The sequence below is a fragment of the Tachysurus fulvidraco genome, chromosome 2 (genome assembly GCF_022655615.1).
Source record: "Tachysurus fulvidraco isolate hzauxx_2018 chromosome 2, HZAU_PFXX_2.0, whole genome shotgun sequence".
Taxonomy (NCBI): Eukaryota; Metazoa; Chordata; class Actinopteri; order Siluriformes; family Bagridae; genus Tachysurus; species Tachysurus fulvidraco.
The window spans coordinates 30,011,416-30,029,136 of record NC_062519.1 but is presented as its reverse complement, the minus strand read 5'-3'; the positions used below and the strand labels follow the sequence as shown (position 1 = coordinate 30,029,136).

General features: G+C 35.5%; 1 protein-coding gene across 1 annotated transcript; it reads right to left on the bottom strand.

Annotated features, from left to right (window-relative positions):
- Nucleotides 1-189: 189 nt before the first annotated feature.
- ttc39c (tetratricopeptide repeat domain 39C) lies at nucleotides 190-17,306 on the bottom strand. The gene is made up of 14 exons (XM_027148949.2): nucleotides 16,768-17,306; nucleotides 14,207-14,255; nucleotides 11,906-12,034; nucleotides 11,596-11,710; nucleotides 9,489-9,834; nucleotides 9,043-9,211; nucleotides 8,182-8,275; nucleotides 7,976-8,083; nucleotides 7,689-7,798; nucleotides 7,448-7,571; nucleotides 5,622-5,719; nucleotides 5,326-5,430; nucleotides 4,776-4,814; nucleotides 190-3,515 (listed from the first exon to the last, which is right to left on the bottom strand). The coding sequence occupies exons 1-14, from the start codon at nucleotides 16,932-16,934 to the stop codon at nucleotides 3,426-3,428; spliced, it is 1,743 nt and encodes a 580-aa protein (XP_027004750.1). The 5' UTR covers nucleotides 16,935-17,306; the 3' UTR covers nucleotides 190-3,425.
- Nucleotides 17,307-17,721: the final 415 nt, after the last annotated feature.

Below are 17,721 nucleotides of genomic sequence, written 5' to 3'. Positions count from 1 at the left end.
TTAGATGTTTTTGTATTTCTTGTTATTTTGTGTTCCTGCCTTTTGAGCATAACAACCCTGTGTGACTGCTTCCTTGGAATTAAAGATGGTCTGGTTCGGAAGCCTACATTCAGTAGCTAGTATGTTCTGTTTATGAGAGAAATAAAATATATGTATAGATATTACAAATGTGATGACCACGACGTGTAATGGCATTAAGAACATATTTTAATTCAGGGTCAACTGGCAGTGCCACTCACACACTTCACTGTCTCAGTGACATTACAGTACAGAATATTAATTATGGTTATGCATATAGGATTAACATAGTATCACATTACCTGGGCACTTAACAGTAAAGCACACAAATTATCAGTACAGATGTGAGATTCTGACTTATTTTGCACATCAAAATACTTGAAATGTACAATTTGCCAAATTTCCTTGTAAGCACTGTCAAAGAAAAAGGAACAAATCACATTTCATCCTCGGTACCTCACACTGAATATGATCTTGCCTCGCTCAACAAAATACAGGTCAATGAATTGAAAACAAAAATTAAAGAATATTTTATGTAATAGATGAAACAAAAAAGCATGTAATAGCATAGATGCATATATTCCATCCTTTATATAAAAATAAAAAAACAAGGTAGCTGTATGAGTGGTCAAAACTTGTGCTCAGAGATTATCCTTCAGTGTAAAGTTTAGAGTTTCTTGCTAGCTGGTGAATGTGAAAAAACTTTCAGGATTATTTCAGTATTATTTCAGGGTGATAAGTTTTAGTGGAAATAAACTTGGAAATAAAGTGGAAATATACCTGAACATATTTAACCATATTAATATATTCATAGTGTTTCAGTCTATATGGCAGCATGTGCATATTTACTCATCTCATGCAAGTGGAGTGATGTAACAGGCTGATTATCTAATGCATTGAGTATGTCATCTAATAAACCAGATTAAATTATCTATATGTAATAGCAGCTACTAAATGATTTTTAAAGGATCAGAAATATAAAAAAATCCTGTATAGATCTCTATGGTTCGTACATCTTTTGCAGCCAGGGAGCCTTTTCAGTGTAAAACAATTTTATATTTGCAGAAATAAGGTATTGTATGAGTGAAAGCCTATTATTGCAATATTAGAGACACCAATCAATCAATCAATCAATCAATCAATCAATCAATCAATCAATCAATCAATCAATCAATCAATCAATCAATCAATCAATCAATCAATCAATCAATCAATCAATCAATCAATATAGATTAATCAATAAAGATTTAGTCTATGGATTTCTACCACTTTACCCTCATTAAATAGAAAATGACTATACCCTGGCTGTATGTCTTGAACCCCACTTTGAGAACTATATAGCAGGAAATTTGAGTATAGAGTACATACATGTAATGTCATAATGTTGACAGTAGTAATGATATAACAATGAAAGCTAGCAAAACACGTTCACCAGGTGCCTTAAACATACAGAAGCAATGAAACCAGGAGGTCATTGGGTAGTAGTTTCAGCATCTTATTAGTTGTAATCTGGAAAAATATTAAGGACAATGTGAAAGGATTCAAAAACAGTCTGATTTAATGATATCTCATTTTTCATGCACAGAATCATTTAAATATGGTCACTATTGTGAAGAAGATTACATTTTTATTATGTATGTTTCTGTATGTCTCATGATTAAGGCCAAGACAGTTAATGTGTGTGGCTAAATAACACTATCCATGTGTGATATTTTCCTGAATAATTACTTTTTTCAGTGAGATCAAGTGTGATTTCACAACTGAATAGAAATTCAGATTTTTGCACACCTCGAACCTGTCTTAGTTATGGGAGATTAGTAGGATAACAAATTTTACAATGTCAAACTGCATATGCATGTCCCTGCAATGCAGACACCACATGCAAGAAGTACCACTCAGCAAATTTAAAAAACATTGAGTAATGTTGCAGAGCTAGCAATGTTTGATCAGTTTATGTCTGAAAATTTATCCAAAACGCTCTGAAGCAGTAATCCTCAAATGCTGGACTGAGAAAAATGTTGCAGCAGACTGAATTCATTTTCACTTTCATTGGATACTCGTGGAAATTTGAGATTCCAGGTTCATTTATACATTCTTGTCTGATTAATGTAGTGACTATATGTTTAATATGAAAAACAGAATTTTTAAAGATTATTGGACAGAGAAGTATGCATTTTATTCTTCATTTTTAGTTTAAAAACATTCATCTGATCTGTCCAGAGTTTATAGCACAAGCTAAAATGATACTGTGAAGCATTTTGACTTAAAATTGCCTTATTTATATAATAATTTGTTGTATACCCCTGAATTTCTGTAAATGCAGAAATGTAATTTTAACTGGTTAACTCCTCTCGCATGGCCAATTTTGATTCTATACTGTAAATTGGTCTTTGGTTTAAATTTGTTAACAAAGTGCTAAATCTATATTTTCCCATTTAGAACTTCTAAACTTATAAGGCAGTTGGCTTTAAACCTGTGACATCTGACATTCCGATTTTTTAAAGGAAACAGGTTTTTTTAACTACAGAACCTGCTCAGCTATCCATCTGAAAATTGGTGAGAATATACATATGGGTCCGCGATACTGATATCGCTCTTGATAAGTCTGAGCTTGTTTGAAGAAACAGTAAACAAGCTTCTGAGCCATTTGGCTTATCAGATGAATATGGAGACCATCATCCTTCTTCATAATGATAATTGCCGAATTTTAGTAGTTATCTATTAACTTATTATTACACAATGATTATTTCTATTTACATTTTCATATCATACACAGATCATTTTTGTAAAATGCAAAATTTTAAATAAATGATATTTAATTAATTTTTTCAGAGGGATTATGCTTATTAGAGAAAAAAAATACAACATGGTTAAGTCCTTAGACAGAATTCTGCCTTCCTCTGACATTAATGTGTGTGTAAATATTGTAATAGTGTTAGGTAGTGTTAGGTAGGTAGTGTTAATCTAGTATTATTCCCATGACACAAATTCTTAAATTATAACAAATTATAAAACAAAAACTAAAGCCAGCCAAATTTAGAACATTGTTCTTATCCTTTCCAAAATGTCCTGGTAAAATGTAATACATTTCCAAAGCCAAAAAAGACAAAACATTCAGAAATAGTAACATTCATCAGTGTAATGGGACAGCTAACTTTAACTGAACTTTGAAACTGCAATATAATCCACTTTATGTACTTTATCTACTACATAAAAACAGGAAATTCACCCACATAGGAAAAAAAAGACTATTGGTGATCAACCTAACCATCTAAAAATAATTTATCATTTTCATTTTCAAAAAACAAACAAACAAACAAAAAAAAAAACATTTTTAATGGCTTGCATTTTAAAAGGTGCCAAACAGGGCTGGTCCCTGTAAAATGCACTTCCTGGGTTGGCTGGAGTCACAGAGGGACCACTTCCTTTACAGAGGCGAGGGCGGTGTGGATTCGCACATGCAGTCTGTTCTCAAAGTCATATCCTGTACAGTTCTCCTGCAAACATACACAAACCCACTACTTCAACTCTGTTTACAATTAACTGAAAAACAGCTATAAACACTCACAATCCACTTTATTAGGACACCTACAGTATGTTGTGTAGCTGTACAACCACAGCTTCATGCAGGTATCTAATCAGCCAATTTTGTGGAGGCAGCACAATGCATACAATCACATAGATAAAGGACAAGAGCTTCAGTTATTGTTCACATCAAACATCAAAATAAGAAACTGCTGATTTCACACCATGTTATTCTGTATTTTTGTTCCACACTGTATAAACTCTAGAGACTATTGTGTTTGTAATTCCCAGGAAATCCACAGATTCTGACTAGCCTGTCTTGCACCATCAACCATGCCACAGTTAAAGTTATAGAGATCTCATATTTGTTATGTTTTAACTGAAGCTCATGAAATGTATCTGCATGATTTTTTTCTTGATCCAATGATTGGACAACTGCATAAATTGGCAGGTGTTCCTAATAAAGTGGATGGTGAGAGTACAAAAATATGAAACAGTGCTTAAATTTTATGTTACGTTGTGACATTTAGTACCTTGTATAATAATAGTGTTTGAGACTTCCTGTTTATGGTCTCATTTCACCAAATGCTGGCTGAATTAAATCAAGGTTTTCTTCCTTTTTTTGCTGGTGTTTCTGTTGTGAGCTATGTCAGCTAGATTTTGAGAAATTATTTGCCTAGGCTTTGGGGCTTTGACAATAATATGATCTCATATTGATCTTCAACCCTGATCTCTCCACTGTGTTACTTTAAACACCTCCTCTAGTTACGCTTGCAGACAATGCAGCTTGCCTGGTCACAGCCTCAGTTCACTAAGGTTCTATTACAGAATCCATTTATTTGCCTTTTGCCTTGATTCATGTTTACTTCCTGCTTTTTATGCTGCCTTGAACTTCACTGTGTCAGAAAACCCTTCCTCACTATACTGTATACTCCAGACTGTTTTATACAGAGCACTATGTAGGACCACAAACTGAATTAAGACTAGTGAAACACACCAGTTTGACTTGTCATTGCATATACTAATTAATACAGTAAAATTACAAACTGAAATCATAACAATAAGGATGTGTGACCAGGGATGCTAATACCATGAAGTATTAAACCTGATTTGTCTGCATAATGCCTGGCAAAGCCTGGAAAATCCCTAAAACCCCTGCTGGGTCCCCTGTACCACAGGCTTAAGAACATGCTGTAAAAACTATGCTAAACTCAACAATACATACTGCTTACCTTTGCCTGAAGCAACAATGACCTTCCTTTACTCAAAGTCTATAAACAAAAAGAAAAATTAGTGACATTTACTATAATTTACAATGAGACCACCACATTTATTTGAATGAAATGGTTTAATGGAATATCTAATTTAGTATTAATAACTTATTATGGAATGTAGTTATAGATTATCTATACAGATGCATAATAGCAATGTCTTTTATATTGATCAAATAATATACACTTAATTCAAACACAATTATGAAAAGGATGCAAAATTAATTGTATATCCAAGGACTATACAATAATTGCCTGTGTAAGAAGCATGTAACTTCATCATGGTGTAACTTGTACCATGATTCATTTTTTAGCTCACTCTTCTCTTTATGGTTTCACATTTATATACTTTTTATACATTTTGTATGTTCACATATATAAAGTTGACTTGACATAGTTTTTGATGTTCCCAGCATATCATGCTACAGGCTTCTTGAAACAAACATAAAGGGAAAAAAAACATTGGAAAGAAACAGTTTTTATGCTGGTTTTCTTAGGTTTGTAGCCTTACCTCAGGTTTAGCCAACAACACACATCCTAGCTCATAGTAGGCGTATGGCTGCACATAAGAGTTGTTCAGTCGGCCCAGCTCATCCCTGGCTGCCCTCTGATACGACTGTATGGTTGACCAACAAGATAAACACAAGTAATTTACTCAGAGTGTAAACAGCAGCCACATTATTATCGACATGTTCTGCACGAAAATTAAGATGCTCTAGTTCCAATCTTTCACACATGGATGGAGTTAGACAGGATGACATCCAAGCATATGGCTTTAAAATGCATTTTAATAGAAGAGACACAAACCTGAATAGCATCTTTAATGTTTCCAAGACATTTCTGTATAGCACCGAGAAGCAAGTGTTTTAAACCCATGAAGGATGGGTCATCCACACCCTGCAACACTGAGAGAACAAAGAAGAATGGTAAAATGCAAAAAAAGCAAAGCCAGGCAAATCCAAAGCAACATCAGTCACCTGCTGAATTCATTCTTCCTACGTTATTTATCTGTAGGCTTTGAAGTAGGCCTATGAATGCTGTCAGTAATGTTTCGATGTGCCCATTCTGCACCCAGCAGAAAAGCCCCATGACTCCCTCAGCTATCTACAACCCCTCCCAAATATTCACCGTCCCTGGTCTCATATCACCCTGGACTGTCACAATGTTGGAAAAAAATCTTAGTAGAAACAATTAAAATATTATTCCTTACAATACTATAACCAAAGTAAAGTATTAGGCCTTGCAAAATATTACAATTGCTGTCATAAGACATATGTAGGTGATGTTGTAGGCCAAAGATGTTTATTGCAACCAGATTCGGGGCTGTCAGGCCTAGTCAGTCTGAGCACATTTGTAATAACAACTTGTTATGTAGAAGGGAAAATACCATTGTTCCCAGACCTTAGCTCATAAATTGTTATGGAAAATGAAGAACACCATGGTTCTCAGACCTTGGTCCATAGCAATAACATGTTATGTAGAATGAAAAAAACAGTGGTCCACAGACCTAGGCCCTGAGAACTAAAGGGAGGAAAATCCATAAATGGGCATGTGGTGCTCATAAACTTGTTGTGCAGACTGAAGAAGGCCCAGGTGTTTAGTCTGAGGTCATGAAAAATAAGGGGAGGAAAATCCATAAATGGGCATATGGGTGAAAGTTAATGGGAAATAAGGGGAAATTGGGTCAGTGTATTTAGAAAACATAGGAGATGATTCCGGTAAATAAGGTGATATGGCACCTGGGCTCCTAGGAGCGCCAGGGTATATATTGAGAAGATATCTGAGGTGCTCGTGTCCGCGGGTCAAGGTGGGTGTTTTTATTTTTGCAAGGACGTCGCGAGAGTTCTTGTTTTTCTTGATTGATTTTGCATGACATGATCTTTTTGGGGGGTTTTCATTTGTTACTTTTAATTTGGCAATTTGTTACTTTTAATTTGGCAATTTGATACTTTGAATTTGGCAATTTGTTACTTTGAATTTGGCAAATTATAATTTGTTGGCTGATTGACCACAGTAAAGAAGTTTGCTCATTCTCATCCAGGTCTGAGGAGTTTTCTCAGTATTTTGTAGTAATTATAGAGTTAACAGTTTAAGTTTAGTTTAACTAAAACAGTCTTTAGTAACCAAAAAGTCTAAATGTGGAGATCACCCTGTGATGTGTCGACTTGGAGACCAGCTCTGAGTTCCGACAACAACCCTCTCCCAATTCTGGTCTCACATCGCCCTGGACAATGACGAGACTATCTCTCTTTTCCAGCAACACTGTGGTGCTTTCTATGATCAACTGCTTTACCAAGCTGGCCCACTTCATCCAAATTCATCCAGACCAATGGCCAGACTTAGAGATTTAATCAAGAGCTTTGCTCAAGAGCCCTTCGCCCTTAAGGCTGAAACCTATTCCTGATCATTCCAGATCATTGATTTTAAGAACCATTTTCAAAGCACTGATATAAAGTCAAGCCCACATTATAGTCTCACATTATGGATTTTGAAGAGTTTACTTAACTGTTAAGCGCTCTTGGTGTTCTAAAATATTTTAGTCCTTTATATATTAAACACTATCTAATAGGAAAACACTGTTTTATGGTTCTACACAAAAACAAGGGAAAAAAAATAAAAACACTTTATTTTACCTTGGCTCATGAGCTGCAGTTTAGAAGATGAGCAATTTGCAAGAGCCTTCCACAGGTAGAGCACCTCTACAACTCCCAGAATGCACAGTTCCTGTGAAGCACCCAGTTTTCTCAATCGCTCTGCCTGTAAAAAAAAAATCAGAGAAAACGAGAAGTGAAAAGAGGTACCAAGTGTATGGGGTCCACTTTGAGCATATGATAACTGTTTGCTAATGATGTTTATTAGCAGTAAAAAACTCACCCTCCTGAATGCAAACTGCTCAATCTGATTGTTCTTGCGTTTGAAGAGCTTAGGTACGTCTTGGAAAATCGTGTTTGCCCCCGCCAAATCACCTGAGGCACCCTGGCATACTAAGTGTGGGATAAAAGTAAACTCAAATGATATATTAACATACATTATATATAAACACACACACGCATGTGCTCACACACACACACACACACACACACACACACACACACACACACACACACACACACACACACACACACACACACACCTCCATGTAAACAAATGATGAAAAATACCTCCAGTAAGATAAGCGTAGTAGCATTGTGACCACCTGGACTCATTTTTTAGTCTTTCAAATGCCTTATAAGCATCTTCAAAGTTCATCTCAATCATACTGCACCACCCTGAAACGTACACACGCAAGATGTTTAGAACACACTGTGACCAATCTAGTCTTCAAAGTATGTATATACTCTATAGATATAGAAGATACAGATCATACCGATCTCATAGAGACACACATGTTGGATCTCTCTTTGGTCTGAAGCAAACTCCAGAGCATCATTGAAAGATGCCAGTGCACCATTTATCTGGCACTGAAAAAGAAAAAAGACTGCAAATTCATTTTAAATCCAGCATCCCTAAATTGTAACCAAACTACTAATAAGCTAAGTGCACATTGTTGCAATTTTGCTATAAGCAAAAAATTCGATGATTTATTTTTAGCTCAAATAGATTGTAAAATTTAGATGAGAATTGAGACATATTCTTTGTGACATATCTAAAACATGGTTCAGTTAAGAGGTAACTGGGCAGTGAATATGGATTTGCAATGAACATTAACATTTTTATAGCTATCTATTCTGCTGAGCTAGCCAAGTTACCTTGCTCTGCATACAATCTAAATCTGTAAAATTGATTCAGAAAAATTCATATGGAAAATTTACAATTTTTTTCTGAATCTGCTGTTTTATTTTATGTCTGGAATCAGAGCAAACATTATATATCAAACAGGCAAGAGTTTTTTTACTTTAACCACTTTGAAAGGTATTGTGTTACATTCAGTCAGCCCTTTTAACATTCTACAGTACCTAGGAAATGCTAGCATTTACAAAAACAAAAACAAAAAATCCTTTAAATTTGATGCTGAAATTGTTTTTAATATTACACCACTTGTAAAACTCTATCCTGCTGAAATTTACAAAAAATATATAACATAACTTTGTCATTTGCTGATTTTTAATTTGAAGTTTAAAGGTGTGTCTGCTGGGGTGGTGTTTTGGGAAAAACTAACTTTTCAACATATGTGGAAAATGAAATGCACTTCATCACCTGTTAGAGTTTCTAGGCTGCACATACTTACCTCTAACCTTTGCACTCGTCCTCTAAAGAAGATGAAGAGAGATGAGTTGGGGTAAATTACTGCTTTCTTCTGCAGAATAGTTTTAGCTTCAAGCAGCCCAGCCCGGGAATCAGAGCCATCCAGAGCAAAGAAGGGCTGCACCACTGTGTGGTACCATAAGAGAGCCAGCCTGGAGGAGAACAAGGTGTGAATAAGAGATGCACAAATACCACAAAAGAAAGCACAATAAATATATTGGTAATTACATGGGCATCCACTAATAGCTTTTTTCTTGATTATAGCCCTTCTCTGCTTTTAATCATGCTGTCAGTATTAGCACATAATCAAGAATTCAACACAATTATACTAGAATTATAATAGAATATAAAAACTAGATAAATAAAACTAGAATTTATAACCGTCTAACTAGAAAATTAAGGATGAATGTTTCAGTAACCAAAGCTTACGTGGCCAGTGGTGCTTTCATGTCTTTGCTCTCACTTGCGTAGATGAGTGATGCCAGACCCTGGTTTCGGTCTCCTGGAAATCCCAGCAGATTGACTATCTTCAGTAGATGGGGAGGAACCATAGAGATGCAGAGATGGAAAAGGCCATAGCCAAAACTGACCGAGCCCTTCAGACGCCCCAGTGCCTCCTCCGTCAGCCCGCCATTGCTCTCGGCAACAGGTGAGTTGTGATTTTCCTGATCAGAGGAACGCCTGCGACATGCTTCCTGGAGCTGGCTAATGTCACTGTAGCATTTGTTGTACATCTTCCAAGCCTTGCGGAGGATCCAGCCTCCTTTAATATATGCTACAATAGATGGAATTGGAGCAGGAGGTAATGTTACGGCGTATTTTCACATCAGACTAGATGCCTACTATATAGTATGTGTCAATTTTGAAATAGCAGAATACAAATATATACTTATGCTTTATATAATACTTTGTGTGTACATACAGTCATGTGAAAAAATTAGGACACCCCATGAAAGCCTGTGTTTTTTTATAAATAGATAAATATATGGGTATTTGATTTTAATGATAGTGGAAAGATTCAATATCATACCATAACATAATTAAACAAATTAAACCAATGAAACTTCTTTTTTAAATAATCTGCAAAATGTAATTAAAAACAAAAAGAATTATTGTGAAGAAAAGCTAAGGACACCCCCACAATTATTTGTATTTAAAATGGATAAAATGACCTACAGGTGTATCACATCAGGTGCAAATTATTACAACATTGTTACAGAGCATTTTGAATAAGGCTTGCCTTATTTAAAGATCAGACATTTAGTTTGGTTTGCTCTTATTTGTTGAAGGTGAGATCCAAAGAGCTGTCTGAGGCCTTGAGAAAGACAATATTGATGACATCGTTCGTAGACAGAGAGAGAATAGGGACTCTTAACGTTGGTTCAATGACAGGGAAAGGTAGAGAGCTGGTGGACATAATGGAGAGAAGGAAGGTAGATATACTGTGTGTGCAGGAGACCAGGTGGAAGGGGAGCAAAGTATGTAGTATTGGAGAGGAATACAAACTGTTTTATTATGGTGTGGATCGGAAGAGAAATGGGTTAGGAGTGATCCTGAAGAATGAGTTTATGAGGAATGTTTTAGTGGTGAAAAGAGTGTCAGACAGTGTAATCAGATTTGAAGTTAGAAATTGAAGGGATGATGTTGAATGTCATCAGTGGTTATGCTCCACAATTAGGCTGTGAGTTAGAAGAGAAGAAGAGATTCTGGAGTGAGTTAGATGAGGTGATAGAGAGTAGTGATTGGAGCAGACTTCAACTGGCATGTTGGTGAAGGGAACAGAGGTGATGGGCAGGTTTTGGTGTTAAGGAAAGGAACCTAGGTGGTGGACTTTGCTAAGATGGAAATGGACTTAACACTTATTTCCTGAATAGAGAGGAACATAGAGTCAGATATAATAGTGGAGGTATGAGTATGCAGGTAGACAACTTTCTATGTAGATGAGGCAATTTGAGAGAGATTAGTAGCTGCAAAGTGGTGATAGGAGAGAGTGTAGCCAGACAGCATCAGATGGTGATGTGTAAGATGTCTCTGGTGGTCAGGAAGAGGAAGAGAGGAAAGACAGAAAAAAGACCAAGTGGTGAAATTAAAAAAGGAACAATGTTGTGAGGAATTCAGACAGAAGCTGAGACAGGCTTTGGGTGGTCAGGAAGAGCTTTCAGATGATTGGAAAACTACAGTAGAATTGATCAGGCAAACTAGCAGGAGGGTGCTAGATGTGTCACCGGAAAGGAGAAAAGAAGATAAGGAAACATGGAAGCACAGGACAGCATTCAGAGGAAGAGGTTAGTTAAAAAGAAGTGGGACTTAGAAAGGACTGAAGAAAATGGATTACAAGGAATCGCAGCGCAGAGCAGGGGTATGAGGTATGCTATTTTTGTCTCATCCTAAAAAGACCTTGCGTATGCTTTATAAATGCCGAATTTTAGCGCAAATTATGTGTGTTTTAACAATACAGATTAAGAACTGCACCATTACTGAGTGCTACAGTTTTAACCAGCCAATCCTAATCAATGGAAAAAAATACAAATCATACCTGAGAGTTCCTGCTTGATGAACGAGAGCACAGCGAGGTATACCTGGCAGTCAGCCACTATGATCTGCCTTTGGAGTCGATCCACTATTGCCGACCCTGACGTCTGAGAGTCCATCTGTAGAGAAAATTAACTGAAATAGATCTGGCAACCCCAAAGAGCAGATGGCTTTTACATTATGTATGACAGCATAATGTAGGGTGCCCAATTTCTCTTTTTCTCAGTGTTACAATCACTGACAAAACATATACAATCATTGAGGTGTTATATAAATGACTATTGCAGTTTGCATTCACACCTATACACACTTACACTTTTCTTGATTTTATTGCGGATGGTCTCGATGACACCAGCGTTGTCACTCTCACACAGCTTCTCTGTGGTGCGCAGGTCATCACAGGCCATCTGCATCTTCTCCTCCTCAAACGTCATCATGGCATTCTACAAGCACAGAAAGTGATGTTTTTATCTCATCCTTTGAATAACACATTATGTATTCTATCTTCGACATGTATTCTATTTTCTTTTGTATCCACTTTTCCCCTGGATCACTGAACCAAAAGGTCTATGTGTACAAGCCCACAATAAATTAACTTAAAATTAAATTGACCTTTTTTCACTTCTTTATGTACTCTTCCTGTCCTGAAAATAATGTAATTGTATGGTAAACAAATGAACCCTTCAATGTTGTTTAGTATTGATTATATTTAATGGGATTCTCTCCTCAGCCTTCTAATGCTATTCCCGCTTGCACTTCCGCTTGTGAGGGCAGGTACTATAATGATATTGACGTTTGCATTACTGAGCAGCAGCTCTGCCATATGGGGTCATTATACAGGCCTGTATTTTGTGAAAAATGTCTCTCTTTCTCCTTCTCTGTTCTTCTTTGTTCTAGCTCTTTCTCTTTATAATGTTCTACATTTTTCTTTTTCTAATTAGATCAGTGATTGTGATTTATCCGAGTCATGTGATTATAATTTTTATGATTGGAATTTCCAATTTTAAAATAACTTATAAAATTACTTACAGAGGACTATATATAATTTCAATTATGTCTTGAAACATTGAAAACATTGTCTGCTGTGATCTGTACTCAGCATTTAAGTGCTCTTTTCTGTTTTGATGATGATGATGATGATGATAAGAGTATCAAAGACATTTTGACAGCCGTTACTGATTACAAAGGTTAAAAGGTTGTTAAATAAACCACACATCCATCCTAACATCATTGTGGTAGAATATAATGCTTTCTTAATATAGAGGTGTCAAAGTATCCTAAAACCTGATTTTTCAGTATTCAGAAATCTGACAAAGGAATCTGGTTGGTTTTCCCCAGACTATCAGTACATTTACATATAACCTGCATTTAGGTAATATAGTTAAAAATAATTTTGCATTCATTTTCTTACATAAGCTAAACCCCTAGCAAAACAGCATGTTTCCACTTATTATTTAGTTCAAATGTTAAATTAATCAGGCATGAATTTAAAAGCTGACATACACTTCACGTACATTAGTAAGAAATATGCTAGTCTTACACACTACAGTCAATGTTCTGTTCAACATCACTATTTAATATGCAATATCAAACACTGGACTGCTGTGATACAAATCCAATTCTATTCTCCACAAAAGATACTTGAAAGCCCATGATGGAAGGTTTCAGATGCAGAATGGGAATGAGTAAAGCCAAAAGTGAACACAAAAATATCTCTTTGATTTTACACATCCTTTATTACCAGACACCACAGAAGATTGTTTTCTTTTTAGAGGTAGTTTATGATCATCATCTGCAAAACCAGATGGATCTCCTTGATTCATTGAACACTGGACATCTGGGCATATTAGCAACAGATTGCCAGGGATATTCTTATTCATGTCTTAAAAAAAAAGCATAAAGCATGATGTTGATTTATGTACGATGAACAGACAAAACTTTTATTGCTGCATTAATCTAACAATGCTGAATTTATAATAAATCTTGTAGATGATGAATTATATAGAATACTGAATTTTTTTCATGTTTTTATTGTAATTTATATAATTCTGTGTTTCTGGTGAATATATACCACCTTGCCTTATTATAAATTCAGGTAAAATATTAAAGAGTAGTCCAAGTGTTACTCCAGAACAATATTGCTTATATAATCACACAAAATATACAATACAATACCAAACGTACTACAGAACATAATTAATTGTTACATTAATATACTACTTTTATACAAAATGTAATATACAATATTGGTTTTAGTCAGTAGACTTTTCTTTAGAGATTAAGCAGGTGCTAGTCACTTCATCACTTTAAATGATTGTATAGTAATATTTAGATTAGGTATATCAACATATCATATTAGTTGTACATATACTGTAATAATTTTAGATGGGTAGATTTTTGATAATAATTTTCCTACTTTTTAGGTTTTAACACACTGAGCTCTAAAATGACACAACTCCAAATTCAGACTTCACACTTCTGAGTAACTCAGGTGAAAAAATGCTGCATTTAGCTTAAACTGTTCCCTAATAGGTATTTAAAGTACAGCACCAGTGATAATAAAGTTCATAAGTTCACAAGTATCATAAGTAATAAGGTTCATAAGTATCACTGACCAGGAAGGACACGAAACTGGCCCCGAAGCTCATCAGTGGACTTTGGGTCCTGTAGAGAGGAAATAATACAAACAAAGAATCAGCTAATTTGTAATTACTACATTTTTGCTATTTCAAAAATTGTGTCCTTGTTTGTCGTAGTTGCTGACAGACTACTGTATAGAGAAGCTGTATAGAAACCCTATACTGTAATGTGCAAAAAATGAACTGAAAAAGAATCAGGATTAAATTGATTTGCTAAAGATTATTATTATTATATATTATATGAATTTGGAATTTGTCTATACTGTTGCTCAAATTTCTGTATGTAGAATGAGCTGTTATTTCTACAGTGAATTGGAAAAGACATGATCCTGGATGTTTTTGAGTATCACATAGTGTCCGCATGTTGACAATAATCAGAATCAGAATCAGATGGACCTTTCTTGCCAAGTATGCTTGCAAATACAAGGAATTTGTTTTAGTGTCATACGCTACCAGTACACAGAAAACAACAACACAGACAATTAAAAAATAATATGAGAATACAAATAGACCAAAAAAAGGAAAATAAACTCAAAAATAAATAAATTGTATGTACAGTTGTGCTATAAATGATTAATTCCTTTTAAATGAAATTTCATTTTGCCAGTTTTATACATTCTGCATATGTATGGTGCACTCTAGCTTCAGGCACTCTGCAGAATAAGCCTGTACTGTGGGAAGTCCTAGATTGCTGGACTAATTAAATTAAAATGAAATCATCAAAATGGGATGGATTTTCCCATCCTGAATTGAATGTGGGCGCAATTGCTCCATATCCTCTTATTGATGCAGGACTGGGTCAAATATTTATTCTGCTATGGCTGAGAACACACAAATTACAATACAAACACACTGATAACCAACAAATACAGATTTCTGTAAATAATATTATACAAGGAAATATTTGTTCAAGGGTTGATAATGCATAACCAGCGAAGGGCGTATAATCAAGTGTATAGCCAGGCATGACATAATGTTACTCTATATATGGTCTTAGAGTATCCCTATCAGGCTCACACCTAAACATTTTTTGTTGTTGTTTACCAAGCTACAAAAAGCAATGGTTACATTTGGGCACATCATATGAACTGTTAGCATTAAGAATTCAATTTCATTAGGTAGCAGGAGCTAATAACAAACTGAAGAAATCTATTCAAATCATCAGAAATCAGAAGTAAGCTATCTGATTACAGAGTAACTCTGGATGGTCTTTCTATTACATCATGTGCAGCAGTTAAAGACCTTGGTGTAATTATTTATACCGGTCTTTCATTTGAAGCGCACATAAATAATATCACAATGGTAGCCTTCTTTTATCTCAGAAACATTGCTAAGATAAGAAATATGATGACATTACATGATGCAGAAACACTAGTTCATGCTTTTATTACCTCTAGGTTGAATTATTATAATGCTTTACTGTCTGGATTTTCTAGTAGGAGAATAAACAAGCTCCAGTTAATCCAGAACACAGCAGCTAGAATTACTAAAATTAAAAGAAATGAATACATCACTACTTTTTTATTTACACTGCATTGGCTCCCAGGCAAATTTCAAATTGATTATAATTGATTACTTACCTATAAAGCACTTAATGGTCACCGCCACAGTGCCTGAGTGATCTTTTGGTTTTTATGATCCGTCACGCCTACATCGATCAAAAGGTGCAGGCTATTTGGTAGTACCTTAAGTTCAAAAGACTACAGCAGGGGCAGATCTTTTTCTCACAGAGCCCAACAGTTATGGAACAGATTTCCAATTAGTGTTTGGGATTCAGACACAGAGTTTATGCTCAGAGTTTAAGTCTTAAGTTTAGAGTGTTTGGTGAACTGGGATGTCTGGATGCTGTCGCTTACCACCCTCGCAAGTGACTCAGGTTTGCAGACTGTGTAGTGGTGGGATGCTTTACATTCCTTTTTTTTCTCTAGCCAGTGATAGGGTTTGATATATAGTATTTAAAATTTTAAATAAATATTTTAAAATTAATTTTAAACTTTAAATGTACTGTATGTATTCATTTATTTTTTATCCTTATTTTTTTCTTAATATTTTTTATATATAATTATTTCCTTTCCCCCCCTTCTGTTTCTGTACTTCTGCTGCTTTGAGACAATGTAAATTGTTAAAAGTGCTATACAAGTAAATGAAATTTAACGTTATGCCACCAAATAATGTGATCAGTGGGGCAAAGGAATACTTTGTTTTGTGTTAGTTTACAAAATGATTCAAATCAAATTATCTGAAAGATTATCAAGTTCATTTTCACACCATTGGGGACGTTACCATACTGACAACACAATCAGAACAGCAACAACAAACAGGAAGAATAATAATGATAATATCTTTTAGGGTTTAGAGAATGATAATATCCTTTAGACCTATAGTGGCACTGACCACCCTTGAGTATACCACCCTGTTCTGTAAGTTGTATGGTGATTTCTCTGCTCAAACAAACGTGACAGACCTGGTCATTTACTGACAGTTTGAGTCAAGCATGTTTCAGGAAATCAGCTGTGCTCTTGCTGCATTAGGCTTACCTGTATCTCCTGAAGAGCTCATCGCTTTCCTTGAAGCCATTGTTGAGGAGCATACTTATGCCCTGCAGTGCCAGCTCCGCATCATCCAGCTCTGCCTTCATCTCCACCTGCGAATGGTGCTGATGCTGCTGATGCTGCTCGCGGCCTGCCATTGCACATGCGCTCATACAGTAGTGCGATTAACAACGAATACCAAGCGTAGATAAACCATCCAAATGACAGGACAATCTTAAACAGTCCTAAACGTAGAATAAAATTATATGATAAAATGATAAAACCCTAAGGACGTGTGTTTCCTCCAAGATTTAACTCATATTTTGTTGATTAGGCCAAACGTCCTCTGTATAATGCAACTCCTGTCTATCTGTTAAAAAACAGATAGAACATCCAACAATTTTCATTGTTTACCAGCCGATTATGTGAGACGTGTGATGATAATCACAGCAGAAAGTCGAAATGCAATGCGATATATTCGCTCCTCATTCATTGTTGCCGGATTTTCCCGAAGCGGCGCACCAAAACGCAAAGACAGTGAAGGTTGCCAGATTGTTCCGCTCAACGCCATTTCCAAGAACCGTGTAAAAACTTCACAACTCACTACATATTAATTAATACAAGGAGAAAAGAAGCAAAAATGTTAAACAATAACCTCATTAAGCAATATTGGTAAGTACAAATCAAAGTCTGAATAGTGTAAATTGTTTGTATATTATTCTGCTCAATCTGGCAACTCACTCAACAAATCACAGCCTATCGCTGGACCACCTTCTCACTGAAAAGTAGGCTACATTCAGCCACGGTTGCCAGAGTACACACCAAACGATATGTGTTAGGGACTTGGAAGCTAACAAAAGCACTAATTATATATATTGCAGCTGTTTTCTGCTGTATATTTAATACATTTTCAGTTATTTTATTTGTTTTAAACTTGACTGGGAGAAGATTTTTCTTAAA